At 52.2% G+C, this 23,130-nt stretch overlaps 7 protein-coding genes across 7 annotated transcripts; 5 read left to right on the top strand and 2 right to left on the bottom strand.

Annotated features, from left to right (window-relative positions):
* Window positions 1-204: 204 nt before the first annotated feature.
* On the top strand, window positions 205-2,839 carry BU24DRAFT_346635 (glycosyltransferase family 39 protein; the record flags this gene model as incomplete). The annotated part of the gene is made up of 6 exons (XM_033523494.1): window positions 205-330; window positions 545-675; window positions 725-1,277; window positions 1,337-2,096; window positions 2,149-2,337; window positions 2,385-2,839. The coding sequence occupies 6 exons, from the start codon at window positions 205-207 to the stop codon at window positions 2,837-2,839; spliced, it is 2,214 nt and encodes a 737-aa protein (XP_033384881.1).
* Window positions 2,840-3,772: 933 nt separating this feature from the next.
* On the top strand, window positions 3,773-5,124 carry BU24DRAFT_462685 (FAD dependent oxidoreductase; the record flags this gene model as incomplete). Its single annotated transcript, XM_033532035.1, has 3 exons — window positions 3,773-3,952; window positions 4,024-4,971; window positions 5,029-5,124. The coding sequence occupies 3 exons, from the start codon at window positions 3,773-3,775 to the stop codon at window positions 5,122-5,124; spliced, it is 1,224 nt and encodes a 407-aa protein (XP_033384880.1).
* A 168-nt stretch (window positions 5,125-5,292) lies between these two features.
* On the bottom strand, window positions 5,293-6,119 carry BU24DRAFT_462684 (uncharacterized protein; the record flags this gene model as incomplete). The annotated part of the gene is made up of 2 exons (XM_033532034.1): window positions 5,293-6,025; window positions 6,082-6,119. The coding sequence occupies 2 exons, from the start codon at window positions 6,117-6,119 to the stop codon at window positions 5,293-5,295; spliced, it is 771 nt and encodes a 256-aa protein (XP_033384879.1).
* Window positions 6,120-6,258: 139 nt separating this feature from the next.
* On the top strand, window positions 6,259-7,474 carry BU24DRAFT_451043 (uncharacterized protein). Its single transcript, XM_033531075.1, has 2 exons — window positions 6,259-6,759; window positions 6,810-7,474. The coding sequence occupies exons 1-2, from the start codon at window positions 6,307-6,309 to the stop codon at window positions 7,392-7,394; spliced, it is 1,038 nt and encodes a 345-aa protein (XP_033384878.1). The 5' UTR covers window positions 6,259-6,306; the 3' UTR covers window positions 7,395-7,474.
* A 354-nt stretch (window positions 7,475-7,828) lies between these two features.
* On the top strand, window positions 7,829-9,744 carry BU24DRAFT_451042 (uncharacterized protein; the record flags this gene model as incomplete). Its single annotated transcript, XM_033531074.1, has 3 exons — window positions 7,829-8,143; window positions 8,264-8,451; window positions 8,522-9,744. The coding sequence occupies exons 2-3, from the start codon at window positions 8,271-8,273 to the stop codon at window positions 9,742-9,744; spliced, it is 1,404 nt and encodes a 467-aa protein (XP_033384877.1). The 5' UTR covers window positions 7,829-8,143; window positions 8,264-8,270.
* Window positions 9,745-10,701: 957 nt separating this feature from the next.
* BU24DRAFT_204134 (kinase-like protein) lies at window positions 10,702-13,249 on the bottom strand. The gene has a single exon (XM_033521857.1). The coding sequence runs from the start codon at window positions 12,765-12,767 to the stop codon at window positions 10,833-10,835; it is 1,935 nt and encodes a 644-aa protein (XP_033384876.1). The 5' UTR covers window positions 12,768-13,249; the 3' UTR covers window positions 10,702-10,832.
* A 6,626-nt stretch (window positions 13,250-19,875) lies between these two features.
* Window positions 19,876-22,887, top strand: BU24DRAFT_462680 (2,3-diketo-5-methylthio-1-phosphopentane phosphatase; the record flags this gene model as incomplete). The annotated part of the gene is made up of 5 exons (XM_033532033.1): window positions 19,876-19,939; window positions 20,641-20,681; window positions 21,166-21,346; window positions 21,842-22,162; window positions 22,757-22,887. 5 exons carry the CDS (start codon window positions 19,876-19,878, stop codon window positions 22,885-22,887), a joined length of 738 nt encoding a protein of 245 aa, XP_033384875.1.
* Between the last annotated feature and the right edge of the window lie 243 nt (window positions 22,888-23,130).

The following is a 23,130-nucleotide window of genomic DNA, read 5'->3' as shown; positions in this document are numbered from 1 at the left end:
ATTACGCCTTTCTAATTCACTTTCTCTTTCCTTCACTTAACGACAGGCTAGCTTCATCGCCCCAGGATTCAGCCCCCAGGCGATACTCCGCAGCCCACCCCCCCGGTTGATCGTACTCCCTTTTAATACCAACGCTCGCTCCATCCTCAACTCGTCAACAAAACCCACGTCCGAATCGTTTTCCAGCGTAGATCGCCATTCAATATGGCGTCCACGGCGCACACAACCGGTGCCAATGGCAATGCCGAAGAGCTCAGGAGGAGAAATGTTGCACAACCTACTGGACCTTACGCAGCGAAGGCTCCAGAGACGGAGAAGTCAAAGGAAAAGGTAGGCTACCCTGGTCATTCAAGCACATGAAGGACACATTTGGTTTGCAACCTGCTCTTACCACTTCATTTGTTGCTTGAGCATTGCAAGTGCAAGGCAACACATGGCGAAGCTGGCAAGGTGCGATTTGTGTCAGCTCAGGCGGGCTTGCTACGACTCGAAACATCGTACGAACCTTTTGATCAATATGTCGATGGCTAACGCAGCATGATAGCCCTTCACCGTTTTGGGTGCTATAGATGACTACGAATTCATCTGGGCACCGATACTTTTCACCGCCCTTGCCTTCTTCACGCGCATGTGGAAGATTGGCTTGTCTCCCATCGTTACGTGGGACGAAGCTCAGTATGTAGCATTCCGACAAATCTCTACTACTTTCTAACCATTCACTTAGTTTCGGTAAATTCGGTTCGCATTACCTCAAGCGCGAGTTCTACTTCGATGTCCACCCCCCGCTAGGAAAGATGTTGGTTGGATTGTCCGGGTACCTCGCTGGTTACAATGGTTCTTTTGAGTTCAAGTCTGGCGAGACATACCCACCGGAGCTGAACTACACTTTCATGCGTGTTTTCAACGCCTGCTTCGGTGCTCTATGCGTTCCCGTAGCCTACTTCACCGCAAAGGAGCTCAACTTCCGTAGGCCTACCGTCTGGCTCGTCACTATCATGGTACTCTTCGAGAACTCGTACACCACCATCAGCAGGTTCATTCTTTTGGATTCGATGCTGCTCCTCTTCACATTCACCACCGTTCTGTGCTGGGCCAAGTTCCACCGCCTCCAGCATGACCCATTCTCGCCTGAGTGGGGATTGTGGTTGATGTTGACTGGTGTCTCCATCGGTTGCGTCTGCAGTGTCAAATGGGTCGGCTTTTTCGTTACTGCTTTGGTTGGTCTCTACACCATTGAAGATCTGTGGAACAAATTTGGCAACTTGAAGATGCCCAAGGTATGTTGGAGTTCGATTTTCTTCAATGCCACGATCTGTGCATATACTGACAAACATAGGTTGAATTGGCCACACATGTGGGATTCCGTGTGTTTGGCTTGATCGTCATCCCCCTCGCCGTCTACATGTTCTCTTTCTTCCTTCACTTCCTCATCTTGGAGAACAGCGGTCCCGGAGACGCGCAGATGAGCTCCCTCTTCCAGGCGAACCTTCGTGGTACTGAGGTTGGTAAGGACAGCCCTCTTGAGATTGCGTTTGGTTCCCGCGCAACTTTGAAGAATATGGGTTACGGAGGTGGTTTGCTCCACTCTCATCACCAGACTTTCCCGGAGGGCTCCCAGCAACAGCAGATCACTTGCTACCACCACAAAGATTCCAACAACGACTGGTTCTTCTACCCCAACCGTGGCGAGGCTGATTACACCCCGGAGGAGGAGCTTCGCTTCCCAGGAAATGGCGACACCATCCGTTTGATCCATGCCCAAACTGGCCGCAATCTTCACTCCCATCAGATCGCCGCTCCTGTGACCAAGGCCGACTACGAAGTTTCCTGCTACGGCAACACCACCGTTGGTGACACCAAGGATCATTGGATCATTGAAGTTGTTCGTGATGCTGCTTCGAGGGATTACTCCAAGATTCGCACTCTTACCACTTCTTTCCGTTTGAGACATGCCGATCTTGGTTGCTACCTCCGCGCTGGCAACGTCAACTTGCCGCAATGGGGTTTCAAGCAGATTGAGACCACCTGTGTTAAGCAGAACAAGCCGCGTGATGTCTACACTCACTGGAACGTGGAGAGCCACTGGAATGAGAAGCGTAAGTATTCCATTCGTCCAACGTTGGATAGAGAAATGACTAACATGCATAGTCCCTCCTGGCGACCCTGGCTCCTACAAGTCTCCTTTCTTCCAAGACTTTATCCATCTTAATGTGGCCATGATGACTTCCAACAACGCTCTTGTCCCTGATCCCGATAAGCAAGACGATCTTGCTTCCAGCTTCTGGCAATGGCCTATTTTGCACGTTGGTCTGCGTATGTGCGGCTGGAATGACGATAGTAGGTGACTCATCTAAGGTTTAAAAAGCTAAGCTAATCTGAAATAGTCGTCAAATACTTCCTTCTCGGAAACCCAGCTGTTTACTGGGGAAGCACTGCCAGTCTGGGAATTTTCGGTCTGATCGTGCTCTGGTACCTCGTCCGATGGCAACGTGGTTATGACGAGTTGAAGCAGGCCGACATCGATCAGATTCATTACTCTGGTCTTTACCCCGTTATCGGTTGGGTGCTTCACTACATTCCATTCGTCGCTATGGGACGTGTTACCTATGTTCACCATTACTACCCCGCTCTCTATTTCGCCATCTTGACCGCCGGCTTCTGTATCGATTGGGCCACAAGGAAGCTCAACAAACAAGTCAACTGGATCATCTTCGGTGCTTTGTATGTTCTTATCATTGGACTATTCTGGCTGTTCCGCGCCCTCTGCTTTGGTATGGAGGGATCAAGCACACAATGGCGCCACCTCAAATGGTTCAGTTCCTGGAGGATGACGGATTAAACGCTATGAAATCCCCCAAAGGGCACGGCGATCCTTACCCGGCTTATCGCACCAATATGTTCAGCGTAATCACCTCTACATACGCTTGCACATCTAGCCGCGGGGCAAATGAAGAAGATGAGAGACTACGTACTTGGTCAGGCCTTTGGAAGGATCTGTCTCCGGAATCGCACAATTTTTGACCTTCTGTATGCCATGTAACAACATTACTACACCCCCTTTACTCACTCTCCACCTCCCCTTTCCTCCTTTTTTCTTCCTTTCCGATTTTTTTTGCAGAGTTACATCTTAGGGAATATGGTAAAAATCATCATGTCTTAGAAATGTTTCCTCAAGCTGGGCTAAGTGGGCGGCGGCTTGTTAGCGAGTCCATGTTCACAAACATGTTTCTCCTTTTTCATCTAATTGACTGTAGGCATTCGGCTACAGTCACTTAGAACGATAGGTGGAATGTCAATGGCCAGGTCAGGGGCCTGGTCGATCGACAGTCGAGTAGAGAATGTAATGATTGATCAGTAAACCAATTGCAGACGTGATCCCATTTTAGACCCTATGCTTGTGCCTGTCTTTGGTCCAGGCTTGCTTGAACACAGAGGCACAATTCCTTTCTGGCTCGATACTGACACTACATAGACTCTATGGAGGAAAGCTACAATGCGGAAGCGTCGATAAACTGAAGCGCATATGACGTAGTTATGGAAATGCTCGTTGCCAAGACATCGAACTTACGAATTGCCACACTCCGATATCCTCATTCGATCCAATACTAATCGCAAAATCAAACACATTGTATACAATAGACTTGCTGCAAACGGCTTGCAACGAATGAGCAGGATTTGTTCTGATCAAATCGCCCAAAGTTGCTGCTAAACCCTCGTTCGCAGCAACGACAGTTGGATGCTCAGAGCATCTTCACGCCACATCACGACCATCATGGCCCAGGAACAGCAAAAACGAAACATTGTCATAATCGGCGGTGGAATAATAGGCTCCACGACCGCCTACTTCCTATCCCACCATGAGAAGTTCAACCGCGAAAGAGATAGCATAACCCTTCTGGAGGCGACCAAGATCGCCGGCGGGGCATCAGGCAAAGCAGGTGGTCTTTTAGCGGTAACCTATCTCCCCCCATGTATCAAAAGACACGCCATAAAAAACACATATACTGACCACGATACATCCAGAAATGGGCCTACCCAAGCTGCATAGTGCCTCTAAGCTACCGCCTGCACCAAGAGCTCGCATCAACCCACGCCGGCTCCTCACGCTGGGACTACCGCGGCGTGAACTGCGGCCAGCTCGACACGAAAGGTCGCCCGCCATCCAAGACGCCCAACAACGCACTCAACCTCAACAAGGATTCCGTCTCGCTGCAGAAGCGGTCCGAGAAGGCGCTCGGCCTGCTGCGCGCCGCGGGAGTGCCCGACGACCTCGACTGGGTGCAGGCGGACGGCATCGCCGCGTACGATGAGATGGGCGATCCTAGCACGACGGCGCAGGTGCATCCGTTTAAGTTTACGACGTCCATGGCTGATCTGGCTGAGGAGAAGGGCGTGAAGGTCGTGTTTGGCTCTGCGAAGGAAGTGCTGCAATCGTCCTCCACGGGTAGTGTCGAAGGTGTAAAGTACACCGACAAAGCGACCGGCGAGGAAAAGACCCTCGAAGCCGATACCGTAGTACTCACAGCCGGACCATGGACTCCAATTGTTTGGCCGAAAGCGCCTATCTCGGCGCTCAGAGCACACTCCGTCACGATTACGCCTTCTAGGCCCGTCTCTGCGTACGCGCTGTTTACGAGCATCGATCTGCCCAAGGCGGGTGGGAAGAGGAGTCATACGGTGACGCCGGAGATCTACGCAAGACCTAACAACGAGGTGTATGCTTGCGGCGAGGGGGACCAGTACGTTCCGCTACCCGCATCGACGGATCTCGTCGAGGTCGATGAGGGCAGGTGTCAGGATATTGTGGATCAGGTCACGAGTATTTCTGAGGAGCTGAGAGATGGCGAGGTCACGGTGAGGCAGGCGTGTTACTTGCCGAACGCGACGAGGGGTGGTGGTCCGTATATTGGGGAGACGAAGACGAAGGGCTTGTTTATAGGGGCGGGGCATACGTGTTGGGGCATACAGAATGTGAGTTCTTGCTTGGATGGAGGACATTTGTGATAATGATACTGACGAGTCTGCCAGGCACCAGGAACAGGGAAAGTTCTTAGCGAAATGATTTGGGATGGGAAGGCGAAGAGTGCAGATTTGAGCAGTTTGGACCCGAAGAGGTTCATGTAAGCATGTTGTCTGGACGGACGGTGTGCATAGATGTATCAATGGATTGAAAGATGAAGATTGATTAGGGGGTATCAACGTGTTATGCCTAAACGGCGTATAACGGAAAACAGTCCATGTGCGCCTGTAAAGAAGCTGTATGTACTATTCTGTGACTTGTGGGAGGGAAGCTCAGTCATCTCTTCGACGTGACTGGTAGGGCGATCGACTTCTGTCTCGGTGACGATCCCGCGAGCGCGGCCGCTCATCATCCAAGGGCCGCTCCCTTCTCCGATGATGGCGCGAATCAGGCTCCCTGTCACGACTCCTACTTCGACGTCTTTCCCGCGCACGGTCTCTTTCCCTAGATCGATGCCTACGTCGATCGTGTTCGTCATCCCTATGCCTGTGTCGCCTGCCCTCGCGTGACCTTGATCGGTCTCTCCGTCTTTCGTGCCCGTGCCTGTGGTTTGAACGACTCCTTGACCTCCGCTTCCTCCTCCTTCTTTCGTCTTCTTTGTCTCTATCTCCTCGATCTCTCCTTGAGCGGTGTCGATCCTTCTTCTCATCGTCCTTGTCAGGCTCCTCCTCCGCATTCTTCTCGAGCGCTTTATCGACATCCGCTGCATGAGCCTTCTCGCCCAACGGTGTAAGATTCGCATTGGTGCTGGCACGTTCCGGAACAGGCAGTCCCATAACCCTCAACATGGCGTCTTCCTCCGCTTCCTTGAGTTTGCGCTTCTCTTCTTTGATGATGTCGGCCTCGCTCTTCTCTCCTTCTTCACCATCTCCGCCTCGGGCATACCAGTTCAGGTCTCGTCCTTTCTGCCACCGGCCGACGGGCGCCATGAGAGAGTGGCCGAGATAGTTCTCGCGCTGCGAATCATTCTTGACATCTTCCCACTTGAACTCGTTCCGCCCGCCACTTTGCATCTATTAGTTTCTAGTTCCTGCAAATCAGATCAAAGAAGAAAAGCTTACCGACTGCCTTCCTTGCGTACTGTCTGTACAAGATCCATGATTGTTGCTGTATAAGGTGCAATTGCGGAGAAATACTAGTCGGCACGGAGGTGTCGTCAAGAAAGTTTGGAGCTTGGACCACCATCTTGGCGCGCATCTAGTGGGGAAGCGTATTGTCACTTCAACATTAGATGGTAGCTCGCCGCGCGCTGATTTCACGATTGTGACTCGCCATTGCATGCGAAGATGTCGCTCTTTAACAACCCTGCTCCGGATGAGCAGATGTTCTATGACCCCGATGCCTTCTACCGCGACGTGAACTTCGGGGAAACGATCAATTCCGACAATGTGATGTGGTACTTCTCGCGGTCGCCCTGGTACGACCAACAATCGAACAATAACGCTTTCATTCTGCAGACCGCGGGCTTGGATATCAACGAGAGGAACGCGATCTGGCAGAACCGACACAACTTTGAGCGCATGCTCAGCAGCAGATTCCCACTGGGCATACAGTACGTCGTCACTGGAGAGGCACAAAGCCCCGGCCAGCCGTGGGTTATACAGAGGCAGAATCGGGTGAAAGAGATTGAAGATGATGGCAGTGAGGTCACTCGCACATATGTAGAGGCGGTTTACTATGTGGTTGGATTTGCCATATTCATGGCGCCAAGTGTGGGGGACATTATACGGTCACGACTCGTAAGTACTATCAAGATTATAGCGCTGAACTCCGCTGACAATATCACTAGCAAACAATTTCCACTTCTCTTCAGGATATCTTTGAAATGGGTCTAAAACTGGACAGCTTCACACCCTCGACTGGCCATACATACATACCTTCCGACCTGGAGTCCTCCAAACAACAAGCGGCTGCAGGGTCGTTCAGTCGCGCCGGCAGTGTCGTCCCGTCCGAAATCGACTCCTCGCAAAATGCAAATACACAATCTGGCGGAGATGCAGAAATGACTGAATTCTCCGACGATCTCTTCTTGCAGTCACTAATGCTCACAACGAGATACGGGAACGAATACGCCGACGAAAACCCTCTGCAAGGTGAACCTGGATCTTTCGTTTTCACAAACACAAACCAAGCAGTCGAGGCCAGAAACAAAGCACAAGCAGCTGCCCAAGCCAACACTGCAAGCATAGCAGCAGCAGCCACATTGAAGCAAGCCGAAGCAGAGAGCATCGCCAGTGTAGCACCGACGCCCAAACCTCCGCCGCCTGAAGCAGTATCCCGGAAAGGTAGCATCTCCAGCCTGCCCAAGGCCGGCAAAGAGAAGAGGAGGAAGAGCAAGGGATTGGCAAGCCCGATTAGTCCGCCGGGTGCATGAAGCGATCGTCTGTTAGCGTTTTTGATATAGTTATCCTTTATTGATACCCGGTCTTGCGATATATATAATGTTAAGCTCACGCAACACTTTTGGCCTCTTTTGCTTTTGACTTCTACTCTTGTGCATATCTCGAGTGACGCAAGTATAGCCTACTTGATTTGCATACTCATCTCACCTTTCAGCTCGCTTTCTCGTCAAATTTCATAAGTTAGTAAAGGGTCGCCTCGATCATGTCACTGAGGCAGTAACACATTGCGAACAAATATTTTCCCGTGATATCCTCTTCTCGTATACAAACACTTCGCCAACACATTGTCAGTGCTCGTCTGCAATAGCCCGACCTAGTTCGTGACGCCTTAACCACGCCGCCGCTCCACGATACCTCAGTGATGACTTCAATCTCACCACAACAAATAGTACGACCATTCCGCCATCGAATCTCTTTTACCTCACCTACAGCTACCAGATAGCCCGGGCCCCACTTTTACAGGCCAACAGTTTCGCAATCTCCCTCGCTTATCTCTCGCTCTCTCTCACTTTACTCTCATTCTCTCGCCTCCAAGCCTCGCTCCCCAGACATGCCTCCACCAGATTTTGCAGGCGCCCTGTCCGACACCTGAAGTCACAACAACACAAGTGAAGGCAGACCCAACATGGAACCTCGTCGTCGCCCATGGAGACCAGATATGGCGTGCTCTCGGCCAGCCAGGCTCCGCGCTCCGTGTCCCCCAGGAGGTGGAGGTATAAAGGTCAGCTCTTCGCTCGCACTTTTCCTGTTCTTCTTTTTCCTTTTTCTCCCCCTGACATTTCCGTTCAGTTTCTTTTGTCGTTATTTGACGCAAAAGAAACCAGAAGCTAATGTCCAGCAGGCAGACAATGATCCCCGGATCCACGTCCTCGACGTCCTCCGCCTCGCAGGCGCGCGCTCGAACTCCCACCTCCTCCGGTGGTGATAACGACACCGACAGCAGCAGCTGTCAAGCTCACGGAACGCCCTCGAGGCTTCGCCGAATCGGCACCATGCTCGCTCGACGAGCTCATTTTGGTGGCCACAAAGGTATGTGTCAACCATTCCCCTCTACTCTTCTCTCTCCATATGTGACGAACATGTTGACTGACACCTCAAGCAACCCTGGACTTGATGTCCTTCCCTCGCGAAATTCGCGACCGCATCTACGAGCTCTACCTGAGAGAGCAGAACGAGGAACCCCACCTCCGCATCTTTGGTCCTGTACCCCCTCCTGGTCTCCTCCGAGCAGGCTCACCAGCAAGAACAGACAGATCCACCACCTCCACCTCCACCTCCTCCTCCTCCTCCTCCCTCCTGTTCCCTCCACTCCGCCGCGCCCAAGCGGCAGGAGTCAGACTCTACCACCGCCTCACCCCGTCCTGCTTCCGACCCAAGCTCCCGCCCATGGACCTCCAGAAGCGGGCAACCACACTCTTCCTCGTCTCCAAGACGATCCACGCCGAATCCAAAGCCATCCTCTTCCTCATCGCCATCGTGGAATCCGTCCCTCTCGCCCTCCGCCTCTCCCACACCCTCTTCAAGCTCTCCCACCCGACCCTCCCCTACCCAACCTACCAACCCGAGATGTCCCTCTTCCTCGCCCCGCGCTCAACCCACTTCGTCCACATCCGACACCTCAACATCTTCGTAACGCCGCACGTCATCCCGGACCTGACCAAGGTCCTCGAAGCGACAGAGCAAGACCCGCGCGACGCCGCGATGATCACCGCCAAACGCTTCGTCCGCTTCCGCGTCGTCCACCCGCGCGACCTCGCCCTCCACCGCACCTGGTTCGAACCCCTCCGCTACGTCGTCACGCACATGCTCAACCTCACCCGCCTCGTCCTCGACATGACGCACATGCAGTGGCCGTCCAGCGTCGCCGCCACGTACCCCATCCTGCGGAACCCGGACCCGGCCCTCGTGCCCGCCGCCTCCGTGGTGCGGCTCTTCATGAAGGTGGTGTCGAAGTTGAAGAAGGAGCGTGCGTTTTTGCTGACAGCCGCGAGCGGTATCGCGGACGGGATGGTGAATCTGAGTGGAAGGACCAGACATCGTGGCGATCCGGATGTTAGGCGCGGCATGTGGAATGGGCTTAGGGATGCGGTGAGAGATGATCCTGACAGTGCGGGTGATAGGAAGGTGCTTACCGTCACGTACTTGCTCACCGACGAGCAGATTGAGGAGCTGCAGACGCCTTCTTCGTCGGCAGCTGCTGGTGGTGGTGGTGGTGGTGATGCGTCGTCTTCGTCGCCGTCGAACAGAGAGGGTGTTCCTGATGTCCAGGTCGTCACGCACAGAGATCCGCACTTCGTTGAGCAGTGGGGTTATCGGAATTGAGGTTTCGACTTTGTCAGATGTGATGGATTCTGGTTTGTTCGTTTGTCCCGTTGACAGACCGCTTTTTGACGCTCAAGTTGCGTCCGACTGGAAAACACGACATTCTGCTTTGTTCTACCTTTTTTGTACATTAGCTGGGAGGTCAGTCTCTTTGTCTTTTTCTTTTTGTCATGATACCCAAAAGGCCGGGTTGTGGCCGTTGATTTTGAAGCCTTGAGCCAGTTTGAAGAAGAAGACTTCGCTGAGTTTGAGACGTCTTTTGAGACCCATTGAAGAAGGCATAGCACACTTGAAGGCACAAGTCATAGGACCCGTCTGGAGTCAATAAGGCATGTAGAATATCATCAATGCACTGCTTCCTTCGTTCTTTCCACAAACCTGACAAACCTGAATGACCACGCACATGTTGAACACTCCAAACGTACGACTGACTGGCAGGGCTGGAAGGACTGCATTTGAGAATATCTACTACTACCTACATACATAGACGAAAGGCTACCTGATGGCAGATTGCTATCATCATCAAGACTGATGGTCCAGGCATATCACACTTCAGATGCAAGTTGTGGACAAGAGTTTGAGTGGGTAAATCCCGATAGACCACAGCTATGCTGTGAAATCTACCCGACGGATACGAGTCTTGACTAAGCTAATCATCCCTATGAAAATTTTTAAAGTAAGTTGTGTCGTTCTTGTTAAACATCCCAAGCAGAATCCTTGAAAACCCAGCAGCCCCATGTGGCCAAAATGCATGTGGAAAAGCTTCTTCGCCCAGCCGCCGAAGACAGTTTGTGTTGTGAAAATTTGCCCCAGCCGACCAATGCATTCTTGTATAATGTCCCACAATGCTCCTTGAGATGAGTTGAGAGAGAAGAGAGTTTTGTAACAAAGGAGATACCAACGAGGGCAAAATCAGCTACGGTAGAAAGGTAGAGAGGTGAAAGGAAAATGGTATCTCTAAAGCTACAGACTTCGGGGTAGGACGGGTTTGGTAAAGATTCTTAGGTTCCAAAGGTGTTAAAAGGGTTTATCGTTTCAAAAATATAAGGGAAAAGGAAATAAAAGAAAGGGATGATGAGTTGTCAAGACTACAAGTGGAGGTCGTTCCAACCTCCAACCCACTCCAGGTCACCGATGTCGTCGTCGTCAAGGTGACTCTGGTGTTGGCGCCAATCTTTGCTGGTGAACCACTGGTCCTTTCGCTCCAAAAGGCCGTTAATATTTTCGTGACTAGGGCCCCAGTGGATCGGTCGACGCCAGCTACCAGTCCGGCTCCGCTTCCGGGCGGAGTTGGGGGTAGACTGGGTCTGTTTTGGCGACTTTGTTGCTTTCTGAGGTGTCGAAAGCGGTTTTGATTGTTGATATTGGTCATGATGCTGGCCACGTCTGCGGTTACCAAGCACCGCCCACTTGTCCATGATGTCCTTCTTGGAAGGCGTCGTATGCTTGGTAGCGGTGACGACGTGGTCCTCGAAGATGAAACCCGTCTGCTGGCTCACGTGCTCGGCTGCGCGACGATTCTGAGGGGAACGGCTCCTGCTGTTGTTGACCATGGCAGGGTTCTTGAGCTCAGAAAGGCCGCCGCGAGGGGTCGACACGCCAGAGGTGCTCTCGCGCTGATCAACCTTCTCCTGCTCGAAGACGGGCATGGGCAGATAGTTGTTCTCAATCTCGGCGAGAGCTTGCTCTTCCTCTTCCTCGTCCCAGAGATCGCTCCAGCTCTTGGAGATGGCATCACGCTTGCCAAACACAGACGCCATGCTGTTGAAAGGCTTGACGGGAAGCGAGCCGGAGATGGGCATGGGCTTGGAGCGAGCAAAGTTGATGGGCTCATGCTTGCTGTTGTCGATGGACTTGAAGGACAGACCCAAGCCGGAGTCGACGAAGGAGACATTGGAGGCGTTGTCTGGCTTGATGTCGTACCAGCCATGGCCCGACGGGATGGAGCTAGAGAAGAGGTCGTCCTCGTAGATCTCGGTGTCCGGGATGGCAGACAGTTGGCGGATCTGCTGGGGCGGCGACATGGCGAGAGCCTTGGCCCATGGGAAGGAGCCACCTTGATCGAGCTGAGGAGTGGAGATCGAGGGAGTGCGGAGGGGCTCGCGGTTGGCGCTGGCAACAACGGGATCGCTGTCGTCGGTGCAGAAATCATCGAGGATCTCGTCGTCGGTGGTGAACGTGACGACGCGCTCGAGAGCCTCGCGGATCAAGGCAAGGCTGCGCTTCTCCGGGTCGATTGCCAAGCAGTGAACCAGTACCTGGTAGGTGTCTTGAGAAAGGTTGGGGAAGACATCAAAGAGGGACTGGCGGTCCAATGCGAAGTCCGCGTACAGCGGGTCCGAGGCATTGGGAACGGCAAAGGGGTTGCGGGAGAAGAGCACATTGAGCAGGCAGATGCCGATGGCCCAAATGTCTGCCTGTGCAGTAGAGTACCCGGTAGAGGGGGGATCGTACTGCTCGGGGGCCATGTAGCGGTCGCTGCCGACAGCAATCTCGTAGGACCAGGCATCCGAAGTAGCAAGGCCGAAGTCGCCGAGCTTCATGGAACCATCGTGGGCGAGAAAGATGTTCTCTGGCTTGATGTCGCGATGGTAAACGCCCATGGAGTGGGTGAACTCAATGGCGTCGACGAGCTGAAGCATGAAGTCGCGGACGTGCTCGGTCTCTAGGGGTCCTTTGGAGAGGCGGATGGCCTCGTACAAGTCGCCATTGGAGCAGAACTCGAGGACGAGATAGATGTGGTTCTGGGTCTCAAAAGATTGAAGCAGGTTGACGATGTTGGGATGAGAGCCAATGCGGAGGTGGATGCCAAGTTCCTCAGAGCGTTCGTCAACGGCGAAGGCCGAGGGGCAGTTGCTGGCGGCAGTGGACTTGGTGATGACCTTGATAGCAACGTGTTCACCGGTTACAAGGTCCTTGGCCTGGAAGACCATGCCGAAGGAGCCATGGTTGAGTGGAGAGATGGTTTCATACCGTCCGTTAAGCACAACACCCTCGTGAAGCTGGTTGCGCATACACTCCATTGGTGTTGATTGGAGATGAAGATATGGATACAGCTAGCCGGGGGAACTTAGGAGAAGGTCCGGGGGCAGAAGCTGAGAGCGGGCAGAAAAGAGGTAGTAACCGATGAACAGGAAATGGAGAGGTGCGCCGATGTATGTGGAGAGGTCGTAATCAAACAAGGGGTCGACGAAAGTCAGGCCCAGAAAGTCGATGATCTATTGCGCACTTTTAGGTGACGACAGAACTTCGGAGAAAGATAGCAATAAATGGAAAATATAGTGGTTGTTGTAAGTGGTTGGTTGATTGATTGATTGATTGATGGTGATGTTGATATGGTGGTTGTCGTCCGATCCGTGATGGGATGGTTCAAAGGTGTACAGACCGGGTTGATGTCGTCAAAGGTAAACAGGCTGCAGGTTGCAGAGTAGGCCGCTCCAAGTAATTCGATAAAAGCTTAATAAAGGAAATGATGTCGTCGGGAATATACACAAGGGGTCCGTCGACTGGTAAAAGACAAGGAAAAGGTCAAGAGAGTGTGATGCTCATTTGGTGTATTAATTTGTTTGTTATGGATAACCCGAATCAACGAGCGGTTGGAAACAGAGTGTATCGGGCGCCGGTGGTCCTGCGCGTCCGGGAAGCAAGAGATGGGAGATGAGATCGCTGCGTAAAAGAAGAGGAGAAGGTCGTTAAAGCGTTTAGGGACGTATGGCTCAAGCAGTCACGATGATGAGTCGAGAGGAGCTTGGGCCGAGGAAGCGTTGAGTCACCGTGGCAGACTCAAGGACGCTAGGAGGGAGGTGGATAGCAAGGCAGGTCGGACCTAGAGTACGAATCCGAGGGTGCTAACGGGTTGACCGGCTTTCACTGGTAACGAGGTTTGATGGCAGAGAGCGAGCACCAAACGGCGAGACCACGAAGCTGTGAGGTGTGTAGATGAAGGTAGAGTAACTGTCGAGTGGGTGGTATTGGGGCTTTTAGAGCATGGATGACGAAGCAGTAGACGGAGCTGAAGACGGAGTTCGGAAGATCAGCGTCGACGACGAGTTGCTACGATTTGCATCAATGTTTTGGAAGGCCGGACTCGATGGGATCTGGGGGAATGATGGTCGAGTAGGTTGTCGAAGGATTGTCGAGATGATCGAGGACTGATGAGACGAGACGGAGAGGGAGGAGAGTAGTAGTAGCTCGTCGGGGCTTGCAGCAGGAGAGGAGGAGAGTAGGCGGTTGCGAAGGGGAACGATGGAAGGAATGCGAGGAGGAGGAGGGAGTAGAAGAAGGAATGGAGGAGAGCGTTGCTGTTTGCGGCGACGGCGTAGGTGACGAAGTGAGGATTAGGACATAACGTGGTAGGAAGAGGAGAACGAAGCAGGAAGAGAGAGCGAGAGAGAGAGTGAGATGAGAGAAAGAGTGAGGAGGTATGGGCAGATAGATAACGGGACGGGATGTGAAGGTGCGAGATGGGATGGAAGGGAAAGGCGTGGGAGTCAGGCCGTACTAAATGGGGATGGGACGGCAGGGCAGGACAAGACTCCAGAGGAAGGCAGGACAAGACAGGACAGGGCAGGAGCGAGTGGCCATTCGGTGGTTAGGCAGGTGCAGTGCAGTGTGCAGTGCAGTGTGAGTTGGAGGGTGGACCGTGCATGACTCTCTTGGATGGAAGAGGGAAGGAGCGGCCTGAGGGATCTAAACTCTAGTAGGCAAGGTTAAGACTGGGATGAGGTGTGGGTGTGGTGGACTCGTAGCGTAGTGGAGGTGGAGTCAATGGGTGGACTTGTCCGTTGGCAGACGAGGTTGCGAGGGAGCGAGAGCGAGGTTGCAGGCGGACGACCGACAGCGACATCGAAGGCTACGAGTTTACGACGACGGACGACTACGACCAAGACCAAGACGAAGGCGGTAAGCAGAACAGACAGCGAATACTCACTAATCCCCCGAATCGACCTAACAGTTGTACGCCAGATACGGGCTAGGTTATGACCAAAGGCGTAAGGATAACATGGCACAGCAGACCGAGCTGACCAACCATGGGAGAGACACAAGGAGACACAACAGACACATAACAGGGCATAACAGGCATAGCAGGCATAGATGGGCACATAACAGGCATAGACGGGCATAAGTTACGACAGAGACAAGAGACAAGAGGGAATTGGAAGCGATCATAGGGATCCGCATAAGGATTAGCGTATATGCAGGGATGGAGGAATTAATTTGGCACACGTCTGGGCCCTTCCTTCCCTCTTTCCCTCTTCCCCTTCCCTTCCTTGGAACACGAACAGGATAAGCAGGAACAACAGAGACAGTCATTCAGTCATTCAGTCAGAGCACCTTCGACGTGGCTTCTTCTTCTCTCTTCTTTCTCTTGCTGGTGGATTCCATCATAATACCTTACTCGTAATAGTTAGCTCTTCAGTACTGTACCCCATAGTAATTAATGTATTTTATACAAAACAACAACACAACACAACAAACATAGCAAGCATAAACAACACAGCAAAGCACAACACAACAACACAACTGTTACTGCTCTGTTCGCCATAGCACGCACGCAAGGAACCTGTTTCACCCTCCATCTGTTCCATTATGCTTCCATCCACCCATCGATCCAGTCAATTGGTAATTGGTGAACACTGAAGACGGAGTAAAACCTACTTACTCTCTCTAACCAACTCATTCTGCCTCACCGACTCCCGGCAACGGTCTGTTACGAGTGCTTGCTCTGCACACAATATTCATTCAACCACCACGATGGTATCGATCACGCAACCTCCCACCATTACGAGTTGCCATCCATGAATTCCTTGTGCTCTCTGTAACTCGTGCATTCAGTCAATCAGACAATTCCGATTCCACTGCACCCCATTCTTTTTACTCGTTTCCGGCACCATCAATCTGAGTGCGTCACAAGAGCACTTCAGGTGGTGAGAGCCATGGCGCCATGGGGTGACCAATAATCAATGGTTATTGTTGCAAGTGTCTGATACATCACCACCACAACCACCACCACCACCACCATGACAACCACAATTAATTGCCGTGCTCTGATACAGACAATAATACGGTATGAGATGATAATTACACTCTCTGGTTGCTTACTTCCACGTCCCTGGATCGATGGTTGCAGCAATTTGGCAACAGAAAGTCATGGAAGGTCGTGGAAACAGTACCTGTCATCCCTCCTGGCAGTCTTCCAATGAGAGACTGGACGGAGTTTCGGAGGTTTTGGCATTACCACTGCCTTGCCATTGCCTTGCCTCGCCATGCTCGCCCATTCATTCTCTTTCCCTGTGCGTGACGTCTGACGGAGATCACGTACCCTCCAGCGACTGATGTTCCCGGACCCTCGCGGACCACAATACGGTCGCAGTACGAAAACAAGTAGTCATCCTGTCACCCTGACCCATTGTCACTATTGTCGCTACTGTCGCTACTGTCGCTACTGTCACTACTGTCACTATTACTATTACTGGAGTGGCCAACGAAAGGGTCCTTTGTCCTGATGATCGGAACCATAACAAACATCCTCATCGATGATGTATGGTGATACATCATCGCCATCATCATCATCATCATCATCATCAGCGACCGTATGAGTATGTACCGTTACAGCTCTACTCTACTCATCAGTACCGGTCCTCCCCTAGCAACCTCTGCTTACCCTCCCTCTCCCTCCTCTCCTCTGCCTCCAAAACGCCATATCCTCCTAAAATTGTCTACTCTCACCTCATTGGCCTCGGCCCTTATCCGTGACTGCTGATCCCAACCCCAGCTCTGGCTTCTCTTTCGTCACTCTCTCCAACCAACTCTGCCACCACAACCACCACTAAGGTAGTCAACCATTACCATAATTACCACCACGCCAGAAGGGGTTCCCTGTCGTACGAGCACTTGTTCACTGAGCACTGAGCACTGCACTCTACCTCATACCCTGCCACTCCTGCCTACTCTTGTCCATCCTCATCTGCCGTCATATCGCGATATTCGCCCTCCAAATCTCCCCATACCTACTATGTAGTTGTACACCGCAGACCGACCTTTCAATTCTCCATCAATATCATTCAATCATTATCGACAGGTAGGTTTCAAGGCTCCACCATTGTGAATTCACGCAGACGACTCCGTACAATCATGAACGGTGGCTTCCTCGAGCTGTTACTGTACCACACAAAGATCATCCCTTTCGAGCCATGACACGTTTCAGGTCTCTTTCAACCACCTAGCCGCTTGGAATCGCATCCATGTTCTTGTCCTACACCAGTGACCACTGCCCCCTCGAGTTCCGTCCGCGAACGTGTGAGCTTTGAGCTCTTGAGGCACGGCCAGCGGGTAGCAGCCGCAGACGTTGTGACAATCTCTGGGGAATTGTTGAAGATCAATCCCATCGACCACAATGCTAATGCTCATGCCTCATCTCTGTTTGTTTGCGAAACCTGCCCTGCCCTGCCCTGCCCCCAGCCGCCCGCCAATGCGAACGGCCGACCCGAGCGGAGAAGAATGGTGGCAAATTCGATAAATAATGCTCGTAGCAATGCCCGTGACTTCCCTAAACCGTTCGTCCGTCCATTATTTCAATGCTTAACTTAGCAACGCCATAATAATAATTATTACTATTATTTCCATCGACGGCGTCGACTGGTGGCGGAAATGGATGACGGTTTAGCTCAACGCATAGATATGGATGGGTGGCAGTGAATGCGATAGTGCCCAGTCCGATAGGATAGCTGGTACACCATTCCTCCGACAGTAGGTCCAGACGCGTCAACCTCACATCTCCGTTGCGTAGTGCAAAAGTCCAGCAAGGTGCGATTGCGATGCCTACCTACTCCGTATTCGCACCTTGATGGCTACGACGGCTGCGTATTGCGTACTGCTTAGGTAGACAAACTGCGAGTATGCTCCGACTCTCCGTTGGTATGCACTGTTACCTGTAGTATGTGCCTACCTAATTGACAATTGGCATTTCCCCTATCTTCTACATGACCTCGTAGCACGATTACGGTAGGTAGCTAGGTAGACTATGACGAGTCTGTCCCTACCGTACCATCTCCTCGCTGGGTCCGTCTTCGGAAAAGTCGCAAAGAATCAAAGGGCTGGCTACTCTCTCTCTCTCCGTAGCGCGTGCCGAGACTCCGTTGGGGGAGGGTTTGATTTGCTTCCAATAGGACCACGATAACCGTCCGTCCTGTACGACAACGAGTACATGCGTATGTACCATTTCCTTTGCGGACTTCCTCCTTCCAACTGGTTGGAGAGCCAACGTACAGGAGAGTAGAGAGAAGCGCAAATAGATTAAAAAAAAGTCTCCTATCTTTTTTTGTTTGTTATTCCCCAAGCATCCACCGTCCACTATCCCCGTAGTTACCCACCTCCACCTCCCTCCGTCCTCCCCAGCCATGAATTCCTGCAGCTCAGCCTGCAGCAAATCGTGGGAAATAGCGTGCAGCCATCCCATCATTGGCAGGACTGGGACACACGACTAACTCGAGAGGCATGGTCGAGACGGGGGGCGTGGCTCCACGATAGCGTGCTCGACAGGCATTGGATATGGGGGGGCTGCCGTGACTACTGCAGGTTGCAGGTCGAAGCATGCAACTACTCCTGTACCTCTGCTGTACCTTCATGTACTTCTCCTGCGCTACTCCTGCAACTCAATTCCAACCGTCCACTCACCTGTGCCTGGGCTTCGGCGGGCGGTGTAAGGGGGTGGAGACAGCAAACAACGCAACAGACTGTGTAGGTAGAGAGCGATGGGAATGGGAAAAGCTTAATGGGGACTTCGGCATCGCGTCCCATCGTCAAGCATGGCGATGGGATGGGTACACATTCGATGGGACAGCGGGAAGGGTGGGCGTGTGGGCTTGCCGACGAGAGAGTGGGCCAAATGTCTGCGGATATGGATACCAATACCCATCTCTCATGCAGCCTGAAGGGGAGGACGGGGGCCAGGAGTAAGAAACCTGGCCGAATCTTTTTTTTTTGGACCTCTGACTCCGTCGTCGTTGTTGTTTACTGTCAACATCTAAACAATAACAATCGACGACATTTTTGCGGTGGATAGACAGACAACACAGCAAACATGACCAGCATCTCCCTTTCAAGTTCTCAAACATTAACGTATGCGATTACTACAGTGTATGGTTTTTTTTTTTTTTTGCGTCGGTCCGCTAGCACCGAAGGGAGTTTGATACTCCGTAGATCTAGGCTCTTTCAGGTAGTACAGCTCTTCGAACCCCGAAGAGAGGTGTGAGGCTTTACAAGACGTGACTGGCACACTGGCCGCATGGCAGAACCTGTTACAACAGGTGAAAGAGAGTTTCGCGGCAATCACTCCACGGTCGTCGCATCGCATCGTGGTCGGTTCGAGGCGACGAGAATTTTCAGCCGTTCGCCGCGGAAGTTCCAAACCACAGACACGGGACGAGGGAAAAGGGTATGGCTTCATCAATGCAACAGGCAGTTCGCAGTTCGCAGTTCGCAGCTCGCAGCTCGCAGGCAGCGGATGGCGGTGTGTTCTGCTTTGCTCGTCCGTCGTCGTTCCCGACGTGAAGAGAAACTTTGCGCGGTAGTCGTGGGTTTGAATCATGGGAAGCAGGAACAGGATAACTACTTTGCAAACCAAACCAAAAGCAAAATGTCTCGCATCGTACCTGAGTAAACTACCTGAGTAGTTTAGTAAATGACAGATCGATTTCTGCACTTCACGAATCGTGCTTCTTGATAGTTTGGTCAGGTAGACTGGTAGATACAAACTGGGAGGTTGATGCTAGTCCATCTACATGAACGGTGACATCGACTTTACCAGACCAGGTCGATTAGTTGGGCTTCTCCAATTAGATCGGAATCCCATCCAGAAAAAAATTAACAAACTTGAAAGAATTCACACATCCCCTACCACCACCACCACTACAACCAACAACCCCCAATCGCGATTGCTGACCGCCTCGCCTTGATATTATTTTTCCTGTGACTTTATTCCATCGTCCTCATCCATCCCGTTTCGCACCAACCAGCGTCTGTCCCAGGCACAACCCTCAATAACTGTGAAGAAGAATTTTTCGCTTCACCGCCCCTCACCGCCTATAGCAGGAAGATCTGCTGTATCTTTAATACACTCAACAGTTTACCATGTCTGTCGCATCCCTCGATCGCGAACGATGGGAGCGCACTGAGACGGTCGTCCTCGACATTGGTAAGTAATGCTTTGCGCTTGTCTTCCCGTTCCGCATCAACCTGTTCTGCTCCCACGACCATCGACCATCGACGGGAGCGCGCGCGCATACTGGGTAAAGACATGCGAATGGGTAGTCAAAACCGGTAGCTATCCGGGCCCTGGATACGAGTCCCTTGCCTTACACAGTAGGACTTGGAAGACAGCAGTTTCGCCTTCGGCTTCGGGATATCATCGAAGGGAAAGCGCATGCGAGTTGCTTCTTGGGGCGGTTCCAGACCTCGAGATCGTCAGACGGTGACTTGGAAGCTTCCAACAGAACAGAGAGAGACGAGACACTGGGGAAGTGTTGGGGTTGTGCCACGCCGACGCCGTCCTACCACTACGACTTATCACCGGAGCTATCAGCTACCTAGACATCACCGATTCATCACGAACCAAAGTGTGCTTCTGGGTTTCCCCACGATTCGCCCTCTTGTCTGTTCTGTTCTACTCTACTCTACTCTACTCTACTGTCTTTCCGGTCTGGTATCGTCGCAAACCCACTCCGTACTACGTACAGTAGTTTTGTGTGTCTCAGCCAGAGCGCGCGCGCGTTCTTACCCCGGATTCCGCATGCGCCACTGCGACATTGTCATCCAATCTCAACCTCGAATTCTATTTTCTCCGTGTTACCGTTACGCAAAAAGCATGCCACTAACCATTGTCTTTTCTGCTTCTAGAGGGGACCATCTCAAGCATCTCCTTTGTCAAAGATGTTCTGGTGAGCCCGTTATGTCTCTCTATGTCTCTCCCTGTCTCTTTTCCTGCCTCCTGTCTCCCCCACCCCCTGCGTCTAGTCTCTCTTAGTTTCTCGTCCGTCTGCTTTTCGCCTCCATAGGTTGGCTATTTCCCCGCAATCGGAAGGCGTGTGACCTCCCAGACCACCAACCACCAACCAACACCATCACCATCTCCTACCAACCTCAGATCACACAACATCTTCCTACTCGAACCTTCTCCCTGCGGGCCGCATTTCCCCTTCCTGTTTGGCTTCACTGCTGCAAGACTGTCCATCACTCAGTCCACTCATTTCCCTTTTCGCCCCCTTCCCACTTGCTCCTCTCCCAAACCGTGTCTTGCCTTATCACAATCTCCCCAGTAACCCCGTCACGCGCCACCCGATTACTACACACAGGAGTGCAGTAGCAAGCCGCCTTCGCATTCATCCCAAGTCCAACTCGACTCCTTGCTCACAGTAGGCGCAGTACCCGTACGCACTCGATCGTCTCAGAACGCTCGCACGCGACTCTTGGTCTGATCCAAGCTTCCAGGACCTCATCGTGGGGTTCCCTGAGGAGACCAGGACAGATGCCGAGACACTCATTGCGCACGTCGAGGATTTGACACGTAACGACATCAAAGCAGTGTACCTGAAGCAGCTACAAGGTGGGTCTCATTGCAATCATTCCCTTCGCATCTTCCAGTCGTTTCTTTATCAGCTTGTCAACGTTATCCTCGTTCTTATCGTTGAATTCTGGGTCTTGGTCCACTCTTTCTCCAGCATGGTCCCCGGGATCTTCACCACGTCAAGCCTGCGATATCAGTTATCAATTAGCGTCGATCCGCTGCGTAGCCATTCGGTCCGTTCATTTACCGCCAGAGGAGCAGAAGAGCGTACCCCTCGTGATATTCGCCTCCACTATTCCAATGAGTGGTGGCCGTGGGGCAGGGGCGATGATGAGCTGTCTCTCGTCAGCACCAATCCCCTCGCCGTCCTCATCTGCTGGGCTGAATGGTTGATTATACAGAATATACTAATTACATGTTATTTGCGTTTACGCGTCGTCCATTGTTTCAACACTGCCCCACGTCTCTCCAATTATTGACGTTCTCGTTTGCATGGTCTCCTTGGTTGTCGTCGTCCAACTAATCAATGCTCAGGTAAATTATGGAAGATTGGTTATAGCGATGGTGATCTTAAAACACCACTATTCGACGATGTGATTCCCACCTTAGAGGCATGGAAGAATGCCGGCAAGACTCTAGTCATCTTCTCCTCTGGCAGCGTCCAAGCCCAGCTTCAGTTCTTCTCATACGTCCAAGATGGCTCCGGCAGCACTCGGGATCTCAAGCCTCTCTTCTCTGCACACTTCGATACCGTTAGCGCTGGCTCCAAACTAGAAGCAACTTCGTATGAGAAGATCTGCAAAGAGATAGGCAAACCCACGGCACAGGTGACCTTCTTAACAGACAACGTAAAGGGTAAGTCGATTTATTATTCTCCTTTCCATTCCTCAATTCATGCGTATATCGCTCCTGCGCTGCGGTTACATATCGCCTGAACCGTGGTCGCGGTTCGCTCTTACTATGGTGCCGCACTATATCTACATGAAACGACTCCGATAGATTGCGACTTCGCTTAGTTGTGTCATCCATCAATATGGGCCTCGTCAAACATTGGTTGGAAACCCCCTCAATCGTTCGCGGCCTGTGCAGAGAGGGCGTTTCGTGGTCCTCCTCACCGTCGTCATTGCGCAGCGCAGAAGATTAAGAGGCATAAACCTCACTTTGGAGCTCATCTTAGCACGACGATCATTTGTCACCGTCGGGATGCCCCTTTGGTCGAGCTGTGCCCTGCGCAATGCATGCAAGCAAACAACCCAGAGGACTGAACAAGCCTTCTCATATACGCGCAATGTCGCATGCGGTTCACCAAGCCCTCACGGCGGTGACAGCACCCATCGACGATTATACCCAAGAACCAATCTACGCAACCCCGGACCCTCAAAACGCACCACCCATTACCCGTCCTCTCACATATCACCAAACCGATAGCTAACAAAGACTGATAAACAGAAGCCGTAGCCGCGACCGAAGCAGGCGTCCACACAATCGTCGTCGATCGTCCCGGCAATGCACCCCTCAGCCCCGAATCCAAGTCCCAGTTCGCGGTCATTGAGTCCCTGGCCGACCTTCCGCGCTTGTAAACAATCAATCACTTCCTCTTGTGCCCACATCCACCCTTAACTATGTGTATCTATCTATCTATTCCCCCCTTCCCCTCCCTCCTCCGTTCGACCTCGCAGAATGAGGAGTGAGATGTGTTTAGTTAGACAACAACCCAAGGGATGAACCCACAAAGTGACGTCAACAAACGTGGGGCAGACAACAAAACCAAAACCGTCCACGCAATCCCAACCCACCCACTCACTCACTCACTCCAAGGGATG

Source organism: Aaosphaeria arxii (assembly GCF_010015735.1).
Source record: "Aaosphaeria arxii CBS 175.79 unplaced genomic scaffold BU24scaffold_4, whole genome shotgun sequence".
In the NCBI taxonomy this organism is placed as follows: Eukaryota; Fungi; Ascomycota; class Dothideomycetes; order Pleosporales; genus Aaosphaeria; species Aaosphaeria arxii.
The sequence above is the reverse complement of the archived record's forward strand: the minus strand, read 5'-3'. Positions and strand labels throughout refer to the sequence as shown.

What these genes read in the sequence shown, in the direction of transcription:
- BU24DRAFT_204134 (XM_033521857.1), bottom strand. Translation starts at nt 12,767, where the DNA reads ATGGAGTGTATGCGCAACCAGCTTCACGAGGGTGTTGTGCTTAACGGA.
- BU24DRAFT_451043 (XM_033531075.1), top strand. Translation starts at nt 6,307, where the DNA reads ATGTCGCTCTTTAACAACCCTGCTCCGGATGAGCAGATGTTCTATGAC. An exon ending in ACATTATACGGTCACGACTC is followed by an intron (nt 6,760 to 6,809) that starts GTAAGTACTATC and finishes CAATATCACTAG; the next exon opens with CAAACAATTTCCACTTCTCT.